Consider the following 24028-nt stretch of genomic DNA (forward strand, 5'->3'; position numbering starts at 1 on the left):
CACTTCTGAGAAGCCTCATTTGCTCTGCTCACTTTCACTTAATTTGTTTGATCAGTTTTTATATTGCTTTGGTTTTGGTCATTTAAAACACTGGGGCAGCTCCCCAAAGTGAGAATCTTGTGTAGCTTCTTAAAAGCTGGCTGAGGTCACTTTCAGGGGGAAGTGCTTTCCTGAACCATTAAATAAGTTCACTAAGTACTTTCTGGCTTTGGACTATCTTAAACTTTGGTTTTGCATGTTTTTATAGTTCAAATCAACTGTAGAATTTAGTTCTGCATACAGTTCTGTCCCCAGCATAAGAAGGACATGGAATTATTTGAGCTAGTCCATAAGGAAGGCCATAATATTGATAAGAGGACTGGAGAAACTCCCCTACAAAGACAGGCTGAGAAAGTTGGAGCTGTTCAACCTGGAGAAGAGACCTCACAGCAACCTGCCAGTATGTGGAGGGAATCAAGGAAGCCAGAGAGGAATTTTGTCAGGAGCTACAGCACAATGAGTAATGAAAATTTTAAAGCGAGGAAATTTAGGGTAGGTATTAGAAAGACATATTTTTACTGTGAGGGTGGTTAGACACTGGAACAGGTTGCCCAGGGGGCTTGTGAATGCCCCGTGCCTGGCAGTGTTCAAGGCCAGATTGGACAAGGCCTTGAGCAACCTGGTCTAGTGGAAAGTGTACTTGTCCATGGCAGGGGACTTGGGACTACATCATGTTTAGGGTCCCTTCCAATCCCCTAACATTCTATGATTCTGTAATAAAACCCAGCCACCATGTGCAATGAGTTGCAGAGACTGAAAGCCTGAATCACCCCAATGTACTCCTTTTCTTTTTCACAAAAGTACCTGGCTGTGTGACAGCAGCAAGCTTGAATCCCCTTACCTGACTGAGTACCCAAATGCTGTGCAGTGTAGAACAGGATACCATCTGGAGAGAGTGGCTGGAACTGCAGTTTAATGTGGGTCTTATGCCGGATATAAAAGGGTGCAAATGACATCCATGATGATTCATTATTTCTGAAGGATGCATCACTAATGGAAATATCTGAAAAAGGCAAGAGGAAATGTCTTCTGAAAGATATTTTGAGGGGACTGCGTTATTATGGAACCAGTTATTTTGTATAGTACTTAAATGCTGTACATAATACTTCCCATTGTTCGCTTTTCACAGAATAAAAATAACCTAGATAGAAAATAAAACTTAGATAATAGCAAATCAATGCCATTGTCTTCTGGGCTCCTTGTTTTCCTCAACAATCAAGGCTGCTGTTCTAATCCAAAATAAATGTGATCTTGTTAGCATTCATTTTCAAATAAGTGTAAGTGTAAATTTCAGATTGTTTAAAAATTGAAATGCAAAATACTGTTGCAGGACTCAAAATAAACATTTATTTTCTCACCATACAGATGAAAATCCTAGTGGAGGATTTGTAATGAACTGCTTTGTGTGTTATAAGAATGTAACTTTTAAGTGGGAAGTGTTCATTAATTGTTACTGAAAACTGTTTTTAGGATAATCATACTGAGATGTTTGATAATTCAAATTGTCCTATCTTATAGTGAAAGAGAACACTCACACAATTACAGTTAGGATACAATGTGCACTTGAGCTGTACACAGCCTAATCATTCTGTCTTACCTCTTCCCTCAGTGCTGATTGTTCATATACCACTACAAAATCAGGCTGGTTCAGCTGCCTTCAGCCAACTGATAAGTTATTATATTTTTCTGTAAGGTTTATATGACTTGAAACAATTTTCAGTTTTTCCCACTGTAAAAACATTGCATATTTGAGATATAATTATCAAATAATAGAATCAAAGAATCACAGAATGGGTTGGCTTGGAAGGGACCTTAGAGAGATCATCTAGGTCCGGCTTCCCTGCTATGGCCAGGGACATCTTCCACTAGATCAGCTTGCTCAGGGCTCCATCCAACCTGGTCTTGGGCACTTTCAGAGATGGGGCATCCACAACTTCTCTGGGCAGCCTGTTCCAGTGTCTCACCAGTCTCAAAAAATTTTTTCCTAATACCTAATTTCAACCTACTCTCTTTCAGCTTGAAGCCATTCCCCCTTGTCCTGTAACTACATGCTCTTGTAAATAATCTCTCTAATAATGTTAGTTATTTGGTAATTCATGATCACGTTAGAAGTAGTTTCGTGTATATAACCTAGTTGTTAGTGCACCGTATTTGTGGGTTCACTGGAATAAATCAAGCTACCTAGATGTGCAGGGTGTATTTAGACCTGTGTGTGTAAAACAGTTTTTACTGTTTAGTTAAACAGCAGTGTTAAATGCCTGAGTTTTAAATGTTTCCATTTCACTTCTGTGTTTCCCGGCTGAATCTGTGCTGCTTCCCTTCTGAGAGACCAACATCTTTCCTCTTTTTGGTGCTCCCAATTTCATTGTTTTATAGTAACTTGCTCTCAGTCACATATACCTTCAGGACATCCTTGCAGTATGTTCTGAGATACCTTTTGCTATCTTTCCACACTCAAGTTTTCTGCCCAGCATCTGCTTGTGAGCCCACTCACCACCCTTGCATTGCCTATCACAGATGGGCCTCAATTGTTAGGCTGAAATACAGCCAGCATGCTGCAAGCTCCTGTGATTTTTCTGTTTGTCACACCACCTCCCTCAGAACAGGATTCAAGGTGTCCCTGGTGGACAGTGTCCAGCAGGCAGATGCATCACTGGAGAGGATCCAGATCACTCACCTATTATCAGCATAACCTAACCTGAGGATGCCGCTTGAATAGGCAGTGACTGCACAGTTGACCTTTTTATTAATTCCCCCTGGTAAATTACAGATAATATTTCTGAGGAACATATATGGATTTGATGGCACAAAATCTCAGTAAAGTAAGTTTTAATCACTGGAATATCAATTATAACAGATTTATCAAATGCTTGAATGATCGGAATCAGGCTTTTGATAGCCTGTTGTTCAATCTGTATATATATTCTCAAATATAGAAGTATCACAATAGGTGTTATGCATGCTATCAAGGCTAGGTAGTGTCTGCAGTAAAATATTATATAATGTGTAAAGCATGAAGTTCCTGGCATCTATACTTAAGAGTTCCCAGAAATAGAAGAATTTAGAATAGCAATTACTCTGGATGATAAGTAGTAATAAAGCTTGCTAAACAGATTTGGTGCTGTACTTTACATCACTAAAACTTATAATCACTATCAGGTACAAAAGACAGAGTTATACTTACTATTCCATATGGATGTTTTTCAGTAGGTAAGACAAGGGTCACCATTAGTAGTTAAAATCCCTATACTGATGTCTTCATATTTAAAAACCAATCAGTAATAATAATTCATTTTGTACACAGACATTTTTTCTTCATGCGTAATTTGTAAGTCAGTCTCCTCTTAGCAGATTTTTGCACAGTGAGACTTACATGTGGAGGAACTGTGCCACAGTGGTCAATCTTACATGAAAATGTGCTGCTGCTTAAAAGGTTGCCTTAGGCAAAGTGTGTAATGAGGTATCTGAAAGTCTCTATGGCAGATTCAGTGTCACTTTGTCAATGTAGTTAATTCTTTGCTGCTTATGGAGGAAGCCTGGACAATGACTAGTGTGAGAGCAAAATCAGCAGGATTGAAATGCTACATTGCTTGCCACTGGGAGGGATATGAAAGGAAGATTGCTATGATAAAAAGTCTTCAAGTAGAGAAAGAAAACAAGGATAAAAGATGATTTTATAGTATCACTCAGAGAAAAAATTAAGTCCATGGTTTCATATTTCAGATAGAGTACTAAAAAATAAGACTCATAGCTTCAGCAACAGATGTCAGAATTCTTTAGTAAGGAGGCATTATCCTGATTTATAGATATCAAATACAATACTTTATTTAATATACTTCATTCAGGAACTTCTAAGATGCAAATATTTTATTTTCATTCTCTTTATAAAGTTTGCTTATTCCCAATAAATGTATCTTACAAGTGTCAGAAAGTAACATATTTTGCCACAATGCAGCAGGAGTAACTATAGGAAGTACTAGAATTACTTATAATTTTTTTGTAAATGGCCTGTAGATCCTGCAAGTATTGATTATATGCATGGAAAAATCTGGCTTGACAGATGCATGGAACTGCTATGTGCACACGTATGCCAAAACAGAATGCATTCATTCTACCACAGTGCACAGAGGTGAGCAGTATGAAATTTCATTTTTGTAAAATTGCTTCCATAGACAGACAAATTTTAAGGTGAAGAATATGACAATTTAAGCTTTTCAATTTTCTTTTATGGCAGGTATATACAAAAGTAACACATCAGAGGCTGAGGAACTCTAATGCTGTTTTCTTGGCAGCAAACCTTGTTTTTCACCTAAAATAAGAAAATAAGAAGTTCAGCTAAACTTGCACAAGACAACAGCTGTGTTACATATGCTTACTCCTGAGAAACTCTTTGCTAAAACAATTGAGGTAAATGGATGCCTTTGCTGATCCTATAAGCTAAATTGGTAGGAACTTTGCTGTGTAACTACTGCATTACTCACTAGAACGCTTAGCACCATGGGATGCATTGTAACTACAACAGGCATTCGCACAAATACTTCTGTATCTGAGTAATGGCTCTGTTTTCTAAGCTGAATACTAGTATCTGGTGATGCTACACAAAATCACAGCATGGTTGGAAGGCACAGGGTTTGTGTCCAGACAGTTCTTGAATATCTCCAGTGACAGAGACCCTGCAGCCTCTCTGGGCAATCTGTTCCAGCTTCCAACAAGAAGGGGAAAGGAAATGTGAGTCACTGCTCAAAGGAGTGAGGACCTAATAACAAAAGACATAGAAAAAGCCATGTCTGGCTCATTTTCTCACTTGGTAATGCTTGATTAAGACTCCCCATGCCTGATAGCTGAGCTAGGGCAAGTGAAACATCTGTTCCACAGCGATGAGGCAGGTGTTAAAGTCCAGTCTTCAAATCAGTCTGTGAGTCAAGGTCCAGATGAAGTTGGTCTTGATGCTGCTACAGTGTAATTCAGCACAGGATCATGGGGTATTTAAAACTGCTCCTGAGGCAATGCAGGAGGAAACTCCTGCTGGGGCTCCTCAGCAAAGCTGTCTTTGAGACCTGACACCAGCCCCATCCCTATGGGCTGAGAAATGCTCTCAGATTTTAAACTCATAATAGGAACCTGTATATTGAACTCACATTTAGACACTTAAATCTAGATGCTTTGCTTTAAAACTAGTTTCCACCATTAACTACCTACCTACCTACCTACCTACCTACCTACCTACCTACCTACCTACCTATCTACCTAACTAACTAACTCTGAACACCTTCACAAAGGTGGCAAGCACATTTCCAGCATATTATTCAGGCTCATAGAGGAAGTCTAAGCATTTTCAGAGTCATCCTGCTAAGTGCTAGTTAGCTGGCTGGATCTTATTCTTACTCAGCTGGGTGACTGGAGGGAATGGTAAGTAGATGATTGAATTTTTATTGGGACATCCCATCCCATGATGACATGGCTGACTTGGTGTGGAGGGTTTTATCATCTCCTTCATTTTATCATACATGACTTCCACTTGGGTTTATATATAATATATTTGAGTAGGTAACTAATTTTATTCTACTTGACATTTTAAATTATACAGATAAATATTACAAGTGCACGTTCCCTTGTGTCTGCCATGAACATTAAGTTTATTGGGCTGTTAATGATAAACCTGAAGGCTTACATGGCTTTTCAGATAAAATTTAGACAACACATTTTATCCTTATGTGACATGAATGTTGTGGCTACTACTTAAACATTTTCTCCTGTTGCCACAAATTTTAAAAAAATGTCACTGGAAACAAAGCTTGATGGGATTGGCATTGCTTAAATGACAAAGAGACAATAGTGACAATAGTCACTGTGGCTCAATAAGAAATTGTCCTTGTGGTTAAACATAGAAACAAAAGTATCCTAATGGTAACTATGAAACAGACTGTGCAAGTCTAACCTCATTGTCAGGTAAACCCAACATACGTGTACATGAACTAAATCTTACTGGGAATTAATTTATCTTATAAAAGTAGTCAAAATATGTCAAGTAACATTCTATATAATGTGCAGAAAGTAAAAAATACTTATAGTAAAAATTATTTCAAAAATAAAGAGTTTTTTTTCTGCTAGTTTATCAGGTATTTTCAAAAATTTGCTGTACTTTAATATGAGAATAATGGAATTTGACATCAAAATAATATGTAGGAAATTGATTTGAGCTGAATAAACATGGCCCAAGGAAGTTGCTTGCTCTTTGTTCATCAAGGAAATGGCTTTATTTCTTGACAAGGATCTCATTAAACCAAGGATGGAACAATGAAAACTCTTTACATTTTCTTTCAGTTCTTCAAGATTTGTACATTCACAGGCGATATTAGTAGCTATGGAATTGAGAGACTAATATACAGTTGAAGTCTATTTATTAACTTGTTTCTTTGTGAAAAAAGCAGTAGAATTCTGTTATGCCTTGAAGTCAAGAAAAATTATCATAATAGATTTTATGAATGTAAATGGCACAAACTATTCCTGCTAAAGAAAACTGCTGAATAATTTAAAATTCATAGGAATACTGTGATGAAAACCCTGTATATTTTTACTACTGGCAAGTGTTCTCCAATAGTGCCATCTATAGAATCTTTCAAATATTACATTGCTGTCCCCTTAAATAAGAACATTATCAGTCTCTGTTATCTCACAATTAACTAATCTGAAATTGTAGGTCTTCTTCACTCCTCTACAAAATTATCTGGGAAATAAATATACTCAGTACCTATAAAAACTCTATCCTATGTGTAAATATATCTCGATGTGTAATAGAATGTCAGAGGAACTTTATTGATTTAAAATTTATTTTTGTTCAAGTTATTCATAGCCTTTGGTGATGCTGCTTATGACAAGATTAAAGACTTGATTTAATCCATTAAGATAAATGGGGGAAAAAAAGGTAAGAAATAAATGTTTAGATGTTAAAAGAGTGCTTCAGGGAGATATTGTATGTAGATGCTGTGTCAATTTTTTCTGTAAACCTCCATTGTTGGTCTCTGCTGAAGACAGGATTACTGGCCTCACACAGGCACACAGTTCTTATGACAGGAATAAGCTGCTAAAATAGAATTTAATAGAGATTAGAATATTAATGCAGACTGTAATTATGGATAATGTCTGTAATTTTAATGTTCACATATCTTAATAATTACTATTGGTGAAAAAAAGATAATGTGTTCACTTATGTAACAATGTGCTGTATAATCAAACCACCTGCTGTAAAAGGGTTTTACACCGTTTCTTCTTTCTCAGGAAGAATCATCCTTGACATTTGATGTTGACCACTGTTTCTCACAGTAATAATCACAGTGGAACCAACAGGTCTACTATACACTTGCAGGGGAACTGAAAAAAAACAGGTCCTTAGGGACTTCTCCCTCTTCAGAAGCCCTTTGAGAGATGTAATTACAAAGATATTCATTGGCACAAATGGAATAAGCTGGAATTTGGCATGGAAAGCCATGCAGGAGACTTCCTAGACAAATTACTGGAAACTCTTGTTAGTTTTGAATATTGTGTGTCCTTGAAATAACTATTTATTACACTGCTGAGGGCTGAATCTTCCCTTCTCAATCAGAAGAAAAGTTAGAATTGTCTGGTGCTTCAGTTGCAAACTTTAAGTTAAATGATCCAAAGATTTTATTAACATCATGTTTTGGTGTCATGGAAAACATAACAACTTAAAAAAAAAAAACCCTAGATAAACTGCTTCCCCATATTCCCAATCCTTGTGGTTACGGGAGTGCTAACTCCGTAATTAATGCTAGGCCAGATCATGGCAATGTTTGGTTGCTATTTATGCACCTCAGAACCTGGGCTGGCTTTGCTGTGTTGCTGTCACAGCTGTGACCTTTTCAAACCAGCGGAACATGATTTGCTGCTTCATGTGTCACAAAGAGTCTTGGAAGTGGTTTGAGTCCAAATGGCAATGTTAACACCAAGTAAAATAGACTCCTCCATAAATCTTCCATTTCCTTCCTATTTCATTACAATCACTTTTGTTTCTGGAAGTATAAATTAATAACATTTTTGTTTGTTTATATCAGTGTAACCTTTCTAAACCTAACACTCTTGTTTTATGAGTGTTGACGGATTTGGACAACACACTGCACCCAAGAAGTGGAGTTTTAAGTTGTTGAACAAACGTATTACTCTGCCTTGCATGACAATACTTTATTTCTTGGGCCCATTCTGATCTAATCTACAACCCTGTAATTCTTTCCTAGTGCTCATTATGGATGCTTGCCTTCCCAAAACTGGTCTTAAATTTCACAGGCGTCTTCCTACTTGTCAGTCACCAGGGTGTTGTCTACCTGCTGAACCTCTCCATCTTTCTCTGAGAAAACCCAAGTCCTGGTACTTGCTTTGTCAAGTTGAAATATACAATGAAATATTTGCTCTCAGCATTTCAGACTACAAAATATCACTGCACTACTTCCTGAATATGAATTGGTTGTGCACAGCCAATAGGAAATGAAGAATAATTGAAACTGCTACCCTCACCCTCTCTTTGTCAAGTGGGTTGATTTCTTCTATTTCCTATAAAACACATGAAATAATATAGATCTTTCTGCAACCTCCTAAGAATATTTCTCAATTTACATATTGGCAATGGTCACTGTGAGATACTCAAGTAAGTCCTGTGAGTCTTGGGCCATAAGTGCTATGAAACTGTGTTCTTTAACTGATCTTTCTTTCCCTGTGCTTAGTCTTGTTCTAACTTAGTTTTCTAACCACTGAACACTTGCTAGTGGAGCTCTGACATCTAAAGCTTAACTAAAATGTACCTTATCTCTGCGCTGACAACCATTGCATCCTTGGTGGCTTGAGTTGATGCTCTAAGCAGGACCATCAAAGTGAAGAACAGCATCATCCTCATAGGCTTTCATCTCTCCTCCTCTCATGTACATAGTTAATAAAGAATCTCAAATATTTTTAGTGTTTGCCAAACAAGTTAATGCTTGTTTATTGATGATTCATGCATGAGTACCCTTAATAATTGTGTTCAGAGTGCTCTTGTTTATTATTGTGGTTCTACCCCTATTGCCCCATTTTCTTGCTTCACCTGACCTGTTCCTGTGCAATCCATACTGTTGTACTGTCTTTACCAGTTGCTATTATCTGGTAAACCCCTGTTTGTTCTTACCCTTTGTTATTCTACTCTACACTTTTTTTACCTCATAAATCTCTTTTGTCTTCTTCTCACACTTTTTTCCTTCCTTCTGGTATATTCATTAGTCTTCATCCTTTAATTACCCTTTGTTTCTCCCAGTCCCTTGGGCTGTTCATTGCTCTCTGTCTCTTTTTCTTTTGGCTCCAATAACCACCATTAATTCAGAGATGAGATATTCAATCTTGATAAGCAGCTGTTTTTTAGCAATTTGCCATCCACTAAAAGTGCAAACTGCTCTTTGAAAAATCTCATGATAATTCATTATTCTGCCACAAAGTAAGGTGAAATACAGGGCACAGAGTTTGGTCAGGATCCACAGTACCTATTCATAAAAGGAAAGCTTTTAAATAAAACAGAGAGGAACCCTCTAATGTATTTACCAGGTGAAGAATTACTACAAGAAAGGCAATTTGTAAGAAATACAATTTTCTCTTGCTCCAATATAAGCTTTGTACTGATAATGTGGCCATCATAAGATGACCCAAATGTATTCTGGAACCAGAACACAGGAGTGTTTACCTGATTAATTACCTGCTTTGTGTATAGCACATATCCTGATGATCAGTGTCCTGAATCCAGATGGCATTACTTTTGAAAACCTCACTTGAAATGAGAATTCAAAATTGAAAAGTTCATATAAAGAGCCTTGAACAGCTGTTGCAGCAGAGGCAATAAAGCAAGCACATTCTCACATGGAATAAGAAATTCAACAGTAACTTTCCAGAAGCTATATTCTTTTTCATTTGAGCATACCAATTCTACGTGTAATAGGATTTAAGAACTATCCGTCTGTAGGGTGAGGAGGACTGCAAATCAGGTCAAATGCAGTTCAGCTTGTCAGTTTTGTGCTTTAAACTCACACAGCAAGAGAGCTGGACCTTGACAGGCAGTTTGGAAAGGCAGCTATTTAACAGTAACTGGAGTTCTCCAAAAGTCTTACAGAAAGCTTCTCAACAGGAAAACACAAGCTTGTACAAAATTAATATGAATCTAAAGGCTGCGGAATAGAGGGTGTGGACTGTACCTCCTTACACACAGAGTCACTTCAGGCACTTTCAGGAAAAGTCCCTGAGCTTGCAGCACCTGTATCCACATTGTTGAATATTCATTTGCACTCAGAAATTCATTTCAGTCTCTCAGAGAAGAAAACAGATAAAGGATTCCTTTACATGAGGGTAAGAAATGCAAAACCTGCAAACTGAGGACATATTTTGAGGGTGGCATGTTGAAAGAAAGGTGGGGAGAATAATCACTTGCAGATTTTTACAGTGATGTTTGCATCTCTTGTCATCATTATCAGTGCATCCCTACCCAAAAGGCCGTGAAGTCAACAGGAACCTCTCCATTAGGATCAGTAGAAATTGGATAAGGTCCCAGATGCTTCCCTCTTCTGTACCACTACTGTGATCTCAAGTGTATTTCCCATCATACTTCATTACGATGAGCTTGGGAATTGAACTAAGCACTATAACATTGCTCTCCAATGCTTCCTGTCCCCTTGGTGTCTGACAAATCATGCTTGTGAATTCGGTTGATTGATTTGAAAAAATTGAAGGAAAAAATGGCATTAAAAATAAGCAAAGTAAGGAAACAATATCTAACAATTCATTGCTTTAAATTACTTTTTCCAACAGAAAGGAACATCACTTTCTTAAATCTATTTTGTACTTGGTGTCTCTATGTCACATTTAATAGGTATATTGCAAAATGCTGTGGTTTTACGTCATATAACTGTGTGTACGTGTACTGTGCATTTGACATACCTTGTTCACAGTAGGTACCAGCTGTTCCAAGAGGACAGTGACATGTGTAGCCACTAGGCAGTGGCACACAGGTACTGCCTTGCTGACACAGATGTGGAGGATCATGCTCAGGATCACACACTGACACAGTTTCTGTGCAAAATGCGCCTTTCCATCCAGTGAGACAGTCACAGCTACAGAGGGTAAGTGAAGGGAAAGAATGTAACAGTATTATCAAAAGAAATCAACATGTCAGTAGCAATCTAATCAAGAGATTTTCAAGTTTGGATACCCATATTCAATAACCTGATCCAAAATGGTTAACAGAAAGGGGTAGTAACCAAGTTCCTCATTTAACTTTTTGGTATGTTAATTTTATTATAAAAGAAAAAGGTACATAATAGGAAATATTTTGTTTTGAATAGTAACATTACAATATTAGCATCTGTTAAAAAAAAAAAGGCTTGTAGCTTTTGTATGTTTGTTTTGCTCTACAAATAACTTCAAAAGGCCCTAGCTTTGTAAACTAAGAGGAGTTAAAGTGGGCATTAAAAGGGAATGGTAAGCAGCAAAAAACAGTCATAAAAATAAAACCAGCATATGGGAATTGCTAACAGTTACAAATTTTAGCTACTAACAGGAGTCTGTCAACGATTGCCTTTCACTTAGTCATTGGTAATTTTCTAAATTCTTATAACTGGCATATCAGATGTAGGATTGTTGAAGCACTTGATGGAAAAGAGGAGAGTGGATATGGCCATGAAAGAGGTGGCAATCTGGGTTTCATATGTCTATGATTGTAAATCTATACCAAAAGCAAATTTTCTAAACTGACTGAAACATTGAACTTGTTATTGTCTGCTACACTTTATGCCTTTCTTTCATCCAGGCTGGGGAACAAACCCAAAGAAGTCACACTAACCTGTAAATTTAAAATTAGTATGAATTCTATAGAAATTGTTACATACAGAATACACTTGGCATTGATATTCAAAATGCCCTCCTTACTAAAGAGTTAAAATTACATTTATTAGACCTATTTTTATTCTAGCATTTTGTATCACTTTATAATTCAATAATTATTCCCCTGAATAAAAACACATGGATTTTTTCACTGGAAGTTTTCTCTCTCAAGGCTAAGGATGAAAACTCATATTTTGATAGGTTCATGTTTGTTTGGTTTTTTGTTTTGTGCAAACTCTTGAATTTTTCTTTGCACTGACTGAGTTGCACATCCTCCATTAATCAGCCCACTGTTTCTGCATAAAACATAATGAGGAGCTTGTGAAACTTGTGTTTCACCAAACCTTCAGATCAGACTACATGTAAACAAAGCACAGCCAACAAACTCTTCAGAGTGATAAACAGCCATTCGGAATGAATGGGAGAAGAGGACAGCACCTTGCAAAATCAAAAGCACCTCAATTCATCAAAGTCAGCATCTGAATGCTTTCTGTCTCAGCTATAAATATTATGCTTTGATGCATGAAAGCTACTGAGAAGGGGAAGTGATTTAACTCCCTGAGTGCAAACAGCAGTGCCCCTTCCTTGTGCTCTGAGGGAGGCTGCTGGAGCTGATGCTGCTGCTCTTGGGCATTGTACATGAGGTTTCTTCCCCATTCCCTGGCTTGTGTCTGCATACGTCTTCAAATTTCTTTTAATTCTTGTCTCTTATGACCTAAGAGAAGTCAGGTTTTTAAATTAATTTAAAATTATTTGCACAGTGCTGAACCTGTTTGCTGGCCTACTGTAGCAATGATCTATCAACTAAGGAAGCCTGTATAACACAACTAAGCAAGTTGGACTGCTGTTGAGAGGTTAGATCAAAAATTTCCTAATCTTTACAGAGATGAAGTAAGAGGAAGTGTTCTAAATATTTTCCATCATGTGGCCTGCCATGCTGGTCTAGTTTTCTCTATGTCTTCCTGATTTTGGTTGCTTGTTTTTCTAGACCAGGAGAGCCCAATAGCTTGCACTAGTGACTTGACTCTCAGGGATTTAAAGACCCATTTAGAATCATAAAATACCTCAGGTTGGAAGGGATTCATAGGGATCTTTGACTCCAACACTCTGCTCCTTGCAGAACTACCTAAAAGTAAATTGTATGAGTAAGAGCATCATCCAGATGCTTCTTGTATTTCTTTATGTATAAGTGGTGAGATTCATTTTGAGATCAAGACAGTTAATTTTATGTTACATCAGGTGCCCAGTTGGCTTCCAGTTGCCTTAGAAATATATGAGAGAGGCAGCTGTTGGCCAGGAAGACAAGTTTCTGACAGAGACCTGACAGAATGTTCAAGTTCAGGCAATGGATCCTCGAGCAACTGCCTGAGCTCAGCTACTAATCAATTAGTGGTGATCGAGCAGGAACAGTCACGGGAACTGGAGCACTATCCATCCCACAAACCAGCACATGCATGGCCCTAATGATAAAGTCCTGCATTCAGTTGCCTCAACACAGACAAATGATATTTGTCTTCTGCTCCATGGTGTGTCTGAGAGAAGTGTGAGCCAGCAGAAGAGCTGCAGAAGACTTGTGCTTCTTGTGCTTCCTTTTCTGTGCTCCTATGAAGACCAGAAAAGTATCCCAGGACCTGTGCCATTAGAATGCCAGTGTTTAGACAATGGAAAGGCCTGGATCTCCACTGACTCTAACAGGATCCTACACATTTAGCTCACCTCTGAGTTTATGGGTCTTAGGAGAAAATGTCACTGCAAGATATTTTCCTATTTTCAGGCTTTTTGAAGAACACGGATTAAATTAGTTCTTCTATACTAGAGATACCAGTATTTCAAGAGGAACTGCCAAAATGTCTTTTTTTTTTTTTTTTCTAAAGCATATTTTTAAGTGGGAAAGGATAGAAAGGCTTTCAAATACAACTTAGATTTTATGTCAGAAAACAAACTCTATAATCTTGAATCACCTAGTTTTGCCAAGGAATCTTAATAGAATGCATTTCAGAGTAAGTATGAGGCAAAGTCAGCCAGTTCAGGAAGCAAAAAAATTCACTTTAAATTCTGGAAATTCAAATACCACTTCAAGTTCTGAAATATTTGTATTTAGGAAGCTCAAGGGTGATTTAATTTAATGGTATTTTCTTTTTTGCTTCTTGTAAAATCCTTAAAAATGTCATGAAGTATTCATAGAATGGTTTATTCAGGTTCAAAGTTCCTTACCAAAGCCAAAATTAGCTCTCAAAATAATAATATAGTTTCTATATAAGCAAGGATGACAAGTGTATGTCACTGTTGATTATGAACCAAAACCCAAATTTTTTTAAATCAAAATTCAGGCAACAATAGAAAAAAAGTAATGAAAAGTAATCTTACACATAAAATATGTAAGAAGTATGTCTGTGTGTTACTACTACAAAATCCTGACCAAACTTTCTTGAACTTTATGGTGAAATAACTAAAGATCCTAAAGGATTAGTGAATGATTTCTTAGATCTGAAGTGAAACAAAAAAAGTCTTCCATTAAATATGGAAAATATGCAATTTAAAATGCTAACAAATATGGAATATCCCATAGCTATGCAAATGTGGTGTCAAATCAAACAAGTAATCTTAAAGCAGAAAAGGAGGTGTTCAGGTCTGCACATTCTGACACCTAAATTTAGCATTCTATATGCAAGATGGGCATATACTCAATGGAGATCAGAAGCTTAATTAATTTATCAAATTAGTTAGACCAACTGAGATTAGGCAGATGTTTAGTGACATCTGAAATTCCCTAGGGTATCTTGTCTGACCTCCAAACACTTCTCCAGGAGGAACTGAACCATATCTCAACATCATTTAAGTATCTCAGATAGTGCAGGACATCTGAAATCTGTATTGGCATGTATTAGCCCCAGGCTGCTCAATCCATTGGAGATTTCTGGATACAGTTCTTGAATTTGTTTTATAGTGGAAAAATTCTGAGCAAGGAAGAAAATTTCTAAATAGGAGTGGCTTTAAATTCACACAGTGGAAAACCAGAGCATTAACAAGAAAACAGTCTATCTTCAGGCTGGCAATTAAGGATGGAGCCTAAAGAAAACAAGATTGGAAGAGAATCAGCTGTATTTAAACAAAGAGAACCATGGAATGCTGCAAAAGTGTCCTATTAAATAAGGCAAATTGGATTAAAAATTTTAGGTAGCAAAGTCACCCCCCAAAAGAGAACCATGTATTAAACCATGATTATTAAACAGAGAAATTTTCCCTTACAGAGTATGAAACTTATGTCCTTGTGTTCCATATTGATTCCGTCCTTGCACTGCAAATTTATTTTAATTGAATCTGGCCTAATAACGAGACTACAGAAACTCCTTTTATGGGCCACCCCACATATATGGGGAATGATTTAACTTCTGAAACCTCAGTGGCTATTCTCTTTGGAAGCTATAGAGTACTGAGAAATCCACATGAGGTTTGGAGATATGACAGAAAACTCATTCAAGTCCCAAGTTCTTCTGAAGCCACAGCTGATGGCCAAACATATATCCAGGAGCATCTAAAGTGACACTATATGCTCACATTTAGCAGAATGAATCCTCTCCATTTTGTCTGATGTTCTGTTCAAACAGCACACAAGATACACTTTTTTCTTACTTCACCAACAAGAAGAAGCAATAACGCCTAGCAGACAATCTTACATGTAATTACATGCAATTTTCTATTCTCCATAATTTTGCATAAAAATAAAATAATAGGGGATATTATTGTCCCTTGAAAATTATATTTTTCATTTTATTATTCAAGTAATTCCCCTTTGTTTAGTTAAAACACAGCAGTTGTGCTCTGTTGCTGGACAGAATGTAAAGATTAATGCTGCATATTTCTGTTTCTATTTAAATCAAAGCATTATCCCTATAGCAACTGAATCTACAGCTTAACAGCACTGCACACTTTCTGGCAGGGTGGTGAAAGCAAGACATAAAAATAGCTCAAAACAGCAACCAAAACCTCTGGAGAGATCTCATTTCAGCAGAGAAAATATTTGAACACAAATCCAGTTCCCTCAAGGACTCTGCTCTGCAAAGGAACACGGATGATTTGAAAATAGAAAGTTCCCTCTGAGAAAATATATTGAGACAATATTGACAGCTACTGCACTTTGACAGAAATTATATGTAAGCTACATCTGTGCCTCTTTGGCAATGCTTCCCTTTTTCTGTGAGAGGAAAAGGTGGCCATTACTGGTACATGCATGCACATATACCTGGTGTGTGAAGACCTAGCTGTCCTGAGATATGGGGACAGGAATAGAATTCAGTAGTCGGTCACTATAAATTAAATGCAAACAAACAAACCACATAAAAACCAAATTACACCCTCCTTCCCCCCCCCCCCCCCCCCCCCAATGCCCCAGAAATTTTAGAATAATCCCTAAACTAATCTGGAATACAAACTGTAATGATGAAAAAGAACTTTGCCATAATACCAAGCTTGCTATGTTTTCCTGTCACCAGCTGCCATTCTAACCTGCCACCTGCTTTCCAAATGTGCTCTAGATGACTAGATGCTGCTGGTGGTGGTTCACCTTATAGACATGAAGGTGACTTAGCACAGCTGAGTAACTTGCTGAAGAAAGGATTGAGATGGGTGGATGGGAGTGGGATGTTTCAGCCCACATTTATGCTTTATTTGTCTTGAAATTTTGGTTTTGTATTGCCTGTAATATGCTCACAATGGGAAAGATACCATTATCCTTTCTTGTTCCTCAGAAAGATCAAATGTAAAGCATTTAACAGCTCTGGGAGGATTCTGCGAAGTGCAACAGTTGTGATATGCAGCAGTGCAACAATCAGAAAACAATTCCAAATTAGGTTTTTAAAGTGTTGCCTTCATTACTGTGTTTAGGAGACTATAAATTCACTCATAAGGGGAATGGGGAGCAACCTGTGAGCTTATCTTGGGGTCAGTTTTCCAAATATCAGTACAGTTTACTAGCTTTAGAAGCGGGTTTTTTGTACAAATTTTCTTACAGGTGAAGATTTGTGTCACAGGCAGTAAACCAATTACCATATAATTCTCTCTCCAATACAGAGTTAGGAGATTGTTTTAGGTTTGACAGATATGCAAATGTTTTTCTTCATAGCACACAGAAGGACAGGTTTTTTGTTGTTTTAAGAAGCATCATACAGAGGCTCCACAGTGCAAGGCTTTTTTCTCATTCAAATCTGTCTTGCTGTCTGCAATGTTTTCAATCAGTATCTTAACAACTTTTAAATCAGCACTTTTCTCTTTTTAAAAAATTTATGCAAATATGTGGAAATAAATGAACACATGTGAAAGCGCATAAGGGGAAGCAAGCATAATTAATCTTGGCAGATACTTTTAAAATAAAAAATGCTCATCAGCAAACGTTTTACAGCTGCATTACAAAGCGAAAACAAAATTTATTACAATAGAAATGTTGACGCTCAACAGCAATTTGGAACTGCAAATGTGCTTCCTCCTTCTGTGCGTACAGCCTGGGCACTCAGCTCCATCTACTCTGAGAGACAAGGCGTGAAAGACCAGAGACTCATCTTTGGGGCAACCTCTCATGGCTACCCCCTCTCATCCCATAGATCAGCCAGGTGAGCAGCTTAGAGATGAACTGACAGACTTCAAACAATGTTTGGAGCTCCTACAGGTTTAAACTGCCTCAGAACATTCTCATGTTGGACAGTCAGTGGTTTATTCCACAAGGAGTTTTTTAATGGAAAATAATAATTCCCAGGAAACAGAAGTCACCTATTTTTGCCCCATCAGTAACATTTGGACATTAAATGTTACACAGTCAAGCTCTCCTTTTTTATTACTTTTTCTCTGCTATCCCAGCTGCTCACTTAGTTTTAAAAAAAGGTCACCCATCTAATCCTTCCCAGTAAGTCTGGATGCCAGTGACTTTAGTGGAGCAGAACCAGCCCATAAAATTTCTTTAAAATATTCCCCAGAAGTGGTCCTAACATTATTTTAATATTTTAATATTAATATGTTTGTCTAACTGAATGAACATTCATCAGCTTTCTTCCCTTCCCTTCCCTTCCCTTCCCTTCCCTTCCCTTCCCTTCCTCTTCGGTTATGAACACAATAAATTACCATAGTTATTAGTCTAGGGACAGTCTGTGCTGTGTCTAAAAACATACATACATATATATATATATATATACTTACTAAACAGTAGAGCCACTTTCTATGCATTTGCCACCATTTCTGCATTTTATTAAGCTGCATGGGGAATCTTTACATTGTCCAACACTGCGACCAGAATTGGGGTGTCCTTCTGGAGTTCCTGGTGATTTAAACCCTTTATTAAGGCTGGTGCGAACTTGAACATCAAAAATGCAACCTCAAAAGTAGAAAGAAAGAAAGAAATTGAGTTTAAAACAGATAGCAAAAGGCAAAACAAACTGAACAACAAGAGAGTGTCAGTCATCGGTGAATAGGTTCCTCCAGAATATCTTCAGTGAATGGGCAACCATACTGTCTACAGGAGATAAAGATAAGCCAGCTACTTTCTGTTCAGGCAAATGAGTGGATGATCGGAAGTCCTTCATTTAATGGTGGGTGAAACAAAAGAAATAATTTCTTAAGGAATAGGCAGAATATGAAGTCAGTGACTAGATGCAATTTTGTGTTTACACACATGCTCTTACAGGATTGTTTCTATTTCTATCAGATAAAAACAGTCACAAATCCCAAAAAATATAAAACACCATAAAACAGCCAACCAACCAACCAAAGCCCCCAAAATCCAAGAAAAAAAGGAGAACAGACAGCACAAAATTTACATAATACAAAATATAATAGAATCCAGATGGCACCAAATAATATAATGAAAATAAGGAATGTGGACTTGAATTTCCATGGGCTGAAAAGGACCCCTTCAGGTAATGACTCCAATTGCAGAATCACAGAATCACAAGGTTATAAGAGACCTTCAAGATCATCGAGTCCAACCCATGCCCTAACACCTCAACTAAACCATGGCACCAAGTGCCACATCCAGTCTTTTTTATAACATATCCAGGGATGGTGACTCCACCACCTCCCTGGGCAGACCATTCCAGCACTTTATCAATCTTTCCATGAAAAACTTTTTCCTAATATATAGCCTATATTTCCCTTGGCACTGCTTGAGACTGTGTCCTCTGGTTCTGTCAGTTGCTGCCTGGAGAAAGAGACCAACCCCACCTGACTACAACCACCCTTCAGGAAGTTGTAGAGAGTGATAAGGTCACCTCTGAGTCTCCTTTTCTCCAGGCTAAACCCCCCAGCTCCCTCAGTCATTCCTCAGTGGGCTTGTGTTCCAAGCCCCTCACCAGCCTCAGTGCCCTCCTCTGGATGCACTCAAGTGTCTCAACGTCCCTCCCAAACTGAGAGGCCAGAACTGGACACAGCAATTCTTCCCTTCTCAAGTGAATGCTTCAGTCCTTGGTACATGCAGATCATGTCACACATGACATTTTTAGGTCGAGGTAGACTGCTTCTTCAGGCCCTAATCTCAGAAAATAATTTAAATAATTAACATATACTAGTAAGATAAACACTTCTGGGCCTGTTGCTCGGTCCTGTGGCCATGTGACCTGGCATGGTCACAATTTTATTATCAAACTTTTATTACTTTCCAGAAGAGTACAGCTGCACGCAGACTGCCACTGGGAAGTGATCCAAAGATTATTCTAAGTCCTTGAACACACTAAAGAAGTGTTTAGGAAAACAATAATTGTCATAAATAATTGTCAGGGAATATTGTAATAATTTATTTGTAAAAATAAGATTTGTAAAGATGTTTTGTAAAGATGTTCGAGTGCCAGTGCCTACACCTATGCTCTGATTTTCTTTTAATTTCATAATCCATTGGTATCCCAAGTGAAAGGAGGAGCTAAAGTTTCCAAGTGAAGCAGAGGTGTTCCCTAATTGCTCCTTCCCAGCAGCTCCTGTTTAGCCTGTGAGCTTTCCAGGGACTGCCCCTTTGGAGAGTCTTTGCTCTTCCTGGTAGTGTCACAGGATAGTCAGCTTTATGTGTCAGGCTGAAGTCACGAGTAATTCTGGATCCTGTTTATGGCTCCATGTGCTTATTTCTATACTGCAAAACTGAGGTGATGCCATATAATTATATAATATAATATTTTTTTGGATCAAATCCTAAAAAATATACCCCAGCATCCAAGTGATGTATAGTCACATTTAAAGGTAGCCTTAAACATTTTTGAAATGTCATCCAAATCTATACATAAATATATACACAATTTCAAACTAAAAACCAGGTTTTAAACCACATTAGTTAAACTAGTACATAAATGCATTTGAAAAGGCTCAGAGCTTTCTAAACATGATTTATAAAATTTAGCTGAGGGATATGATATGAAGATTGCAAGTAATCATTACACTGATTTTAAAAGCATCACTTAACACAAGTTTTTGCATGATTCACTGAAATCACAAAAGAAGTAGACTTGCATCTGAAAGACCCAGTGAATATACAATGTGATTTTTTATAGTTACATAATTTTTAAAATCAAAATATAAGTAATATCTGCAAGCAAGATAGCTATTTTTACCACAGTTTCATGATAGTGAAAGTAGTTTTCTTAGGGTATTTCCATATTTCACATATTTTGTAGCTCTGTCTATGCTGACACATAACTGTTAATTCAGAAACACTTAATAAGTAATTTAAAAATAACCTAGTTTGTTGATTATTTGCAATCTTTGTATTATTGCCTCTTCGCTTTTTACAGGGCTGTTTTTTTAGGCCGCCTTATGCTTGGTAAATCCTAACTAATGTTTCATCTCTTTATCAGTAGCAGATAAAGCATGTTCTGTTCTCCTGGGTCTTGCTGGAGTGCTGAGAAAAAGCACGACAGAGCTCTGCGTGAACCATGGAAAGCACAGTGAGTCCCCAAGGACTTCAAGGTCATCATGGAAAATAAACTGGCATTTGTGTTAATGACTAGTTTGAGTGTACCAACCACAGTTTAACTCTGCCATCTAGGTTAGGAACAGCTCTTGAGCACTGGAAAACAAAGCATGTAATAGGTACAAGAGTGTTTTGGCCCAGCTAAGTTAAACTGAATCTTCTATTTAATGAGTCAGAGCAGAAATCTGAGCCTGTTGTAGCAAGCACTATATAACCTTCTGCAGAGGGATCAGCTGATGAATGTGCCTTGTTTCTGACCTGAATTTCCTTAGCTCTGCCAGTTCTGGGCCCCTTTTAATGAGAGACTGCCAACTATTCTGAATAATGGAGAGGTTTCCTGACACAGCCAAGCTTGCAAGAGGAACTTGAAGTTCCCGACTTTGTGAGTTAAACTTGGCATGATTCTGAACATCAGTTTTATGCAAGTAAACAGAAATTAGACACCAAGACTGTACACTCACAGATGGTATACTACCCTTTTTTTGGCAATCTTTTGAATTGTGGCTTCTTAGACCACACCTAGGCCTTTCTATTATTGACCTTTTTTACCATCAATTTATTTTATAGCTTTCACCTCAGTCCAGCAGAGCCCATAAACCACTAAAGAGCTACTAACTTCACTGCTCAGCTTTACTTTTTGTTTATTTTTTCTGATATATCCTTATCACCTAAAGAATTTTTCCTATAATTTCTTGCTAGGATCCCTTGCCCACTTGTAAGCACTTGGTGCTAATTTGACTAAAAAGTACACAAAGCAGGCATGTTTAAGATGTACTAAAAGTGCAGCAAGAGAACTGACAGAAATAGATACACTGATAAAAATTTTGTATCTGAATGCAGTACTGAATTTACAGATTTCTTAAATCCTACCTACCCTTAAATGCTTTGCTTTTCCCCTGTCTTTCTTTGCTGTTTGTGAGAAGTGTGGTGTTGGAGTGCTGGTCTAAAAGATGGCCCTGACGGTGACATCAGTGGTACAGGAACATAAAGACAAATAGTCTTAACCCAGGCAGGTTTGTAATGTATTCTAGCTTATTATGAGCTCAAACTTTGACTGAAAGGCTATATTTGTATCTATTTAGAACTCAACTGTGTTCTGGGTTTACTCTATTTTTCAAAAGTGATTGCAGTACCTGCAATTTTATCTACTTTGCAAAATCATTTATGTGAAGAGATGGCTCCTTCAGAATGAAAGAGGTTCTTCAACAGTTCAGCTTTGTGGTAAGAGTTTCTTTAGCCTATATACTCCTCCTTTTAATAATATTTGCTGTCAAACAACAGATTACTTCTATAGCCATGCTTCATCCTGCTTAGGAACAGGACCACAGGAACAATTAGTTGTTCCTCTTTCTCTGCTCCTCACTTACTTCTAGATGCAAGCCCTGTCTCTCCGTCAATTGGATTGATGGCTAGAGTCAGTGTCCTGCACTCATGGTAGCAGAGAGCACAAAACATCAGAACTCTCCCTCTTTTGTCCCTGACACCAGATTTCTCTCTGCCTGTTTCAGAGATGGAAGGGCTGGAAATTCAGCTGTAACTTCCAGCTTTTCCCAGATAATTCCCTGTCTCATTTTGGGTAGGTGAGTCATGCTGCTGAGTTGTGCAGACCTTTGAACGTGAGTAAGTTGGTTTTATGCTCCCTTTTCAGATTGTCTATTAATAACCAGGCTGAGTCTCTTTGGCCACAGGACTTTCAGGTACCTAAACCTCACATTTGACTTTTTAGAGCATCTGCAGTTTGCTTAGAAAACTCTCAAGGTCTCTTAATTACACTGTTATAGGAAATGAAAAAAAGCTGAACACTTAAGTAAACCATCCCATTTACAAAAAGCTCCAGTAAACCTCCAAGGAAACTCAAATTCAGATAAAGTGCAAAGAGCCTCAAAGTCCACATGAACTTGGCTGCCTCATCTGAGCTCTACCTTTACCAGTTTCTTCAGCTTCTCACAGAGACTGAATGAAACTTCGCAAATTGCTTACAGTACCATCAAACATCCTTCAGCCTTTCAAAAGAATCTCTAGGTGCTAATTTCCTAATTTAAAAATTCCACAAGTTTTGATTATTAAATGACAATTTACTAAAAACATTTGTGTTAAGTTTCCTCCTCCTCTGTGGAAATGTCTTGAACAAGTGCTAAAGGCACGCAGGTCAGGGTAGAAATGGTCTGAAACTCCAGTTGTACAGAGCAAAAATCCTAAATTATTGCACACTGACACTGGGGACATTTAGTCTGCAGCAGTAATGCTGGTCTCAATGTTTCTTCATCCAGTAGTGATTTCTTACAAAAGGAGAGGTACACTCTGGTATTAGAAGCAAAATGTTTTTAATAAATCATGTCTTTAAAAGGAGCCAACAGCAAGGTTCCAAAACTCTGAGTGGTTTAATCAACCATGTACTAGATAAATTTATCTTGGCTGTTACTTCCAGAGTTTCTGTGAGATCCCTACAGCTGCAGTTTGGCTGGAGTAAAATAGTTCAAAATTTTCTTATCTGATTGCAGTTCTCACTCTGGAAAAAAAAAATCTATGGAGGTTTATTTTTTTATCCTGAAAATCCTGAGAACTGGAACTGGGGAGATTTCTGAGCTAGAAGAACAAATTAGATGCTGACTACATAGGAAAACATTGGAAGAAATTGATCATAGGAAAGTGTAGATTCCTTGAAAGTCACTGTGCTCTGGAGAACAGAGACAAGCTGCTGCTGGGAACAGGAGCACGGAGTGAACTAGCAAATATAATAGTCTTAATATTCTAAATGCTAGGGACAAAGAGAAAACTGTTTATGTTTCCCATGTTATGTTTCACAAAAACATGTTTCCCAAAATTTTGCAGTAATACTTCTTTTTAAAGAGCATGAAAAAATCAGTAAATACTATGGTAACTAACAGTACATGAACTTCGTGGTTTTAAAAAAATTATTGATACTGAATTTGTGAAATTTGGTCATTACAATACATTTGGAACATGTGTAACCTGGAAAACTCAAAATATTTGTTCTCAAGTAAAGCACTAGAGATTCCTGTTAGTCACCCCTAACATTAGCATGTCTATAAAAATGCCAAAAGTACTTCACAGATATTGATCTCATGAAAACAGTTTCACAGACATTATGTTTTATGATATGCCAATTTACAAACTGCTAAGAGACTA

General features: G+C 37.5%; 1 protein-coding gene across 4 annotated transcripts in view; it reads right to left on the bottom strand.

Moving 5' to 3' along the window:
* Window positions 1-24028, bottom strand: part of EYS (eyes shut homolog) — a 789226-nt gene that overhangs the window by 11914 nt on the left and 753284 nt on the right. For 3 of the 4 annotated variants that reach the window (XM_038131819.1, XM_038131818.1, XM_038131821.1), the window contains 3 exons: window positions 18130-18304; window positions 11002-11174; window positions 881-1042 (listed from right to left, as the gene is read on the bottom strand). In XM_038131819.1, coding sequence (XP_037987747.1) covers window positions 881-1042; window positions 11002-11174; window positions 18130-18304 — 510 coding nt within the window. The remainder of the gene's footprint in view (window positions 1-880; window positions 1043-11001; window positions 11175-18129; window positions 18305-24028) is intronic. The other variant, XM_038131820.1, reaches the window with a different exon arrangement.

Source organism: Motacilla alba, chromosome 3, assembly GCF_015832195.1.
Source record: "Motacilla alba alba isolate MOTALB_02 chromosome 3, Motacilla_alba_V1.0_pri, whole genome shotgun sequence".
Taxonomy (NCBI): Eukaryota; Metazoa; Chordata; class Aves; order Passeriformes; family Motacillidae; genus Motacilla; species Motacilla alba.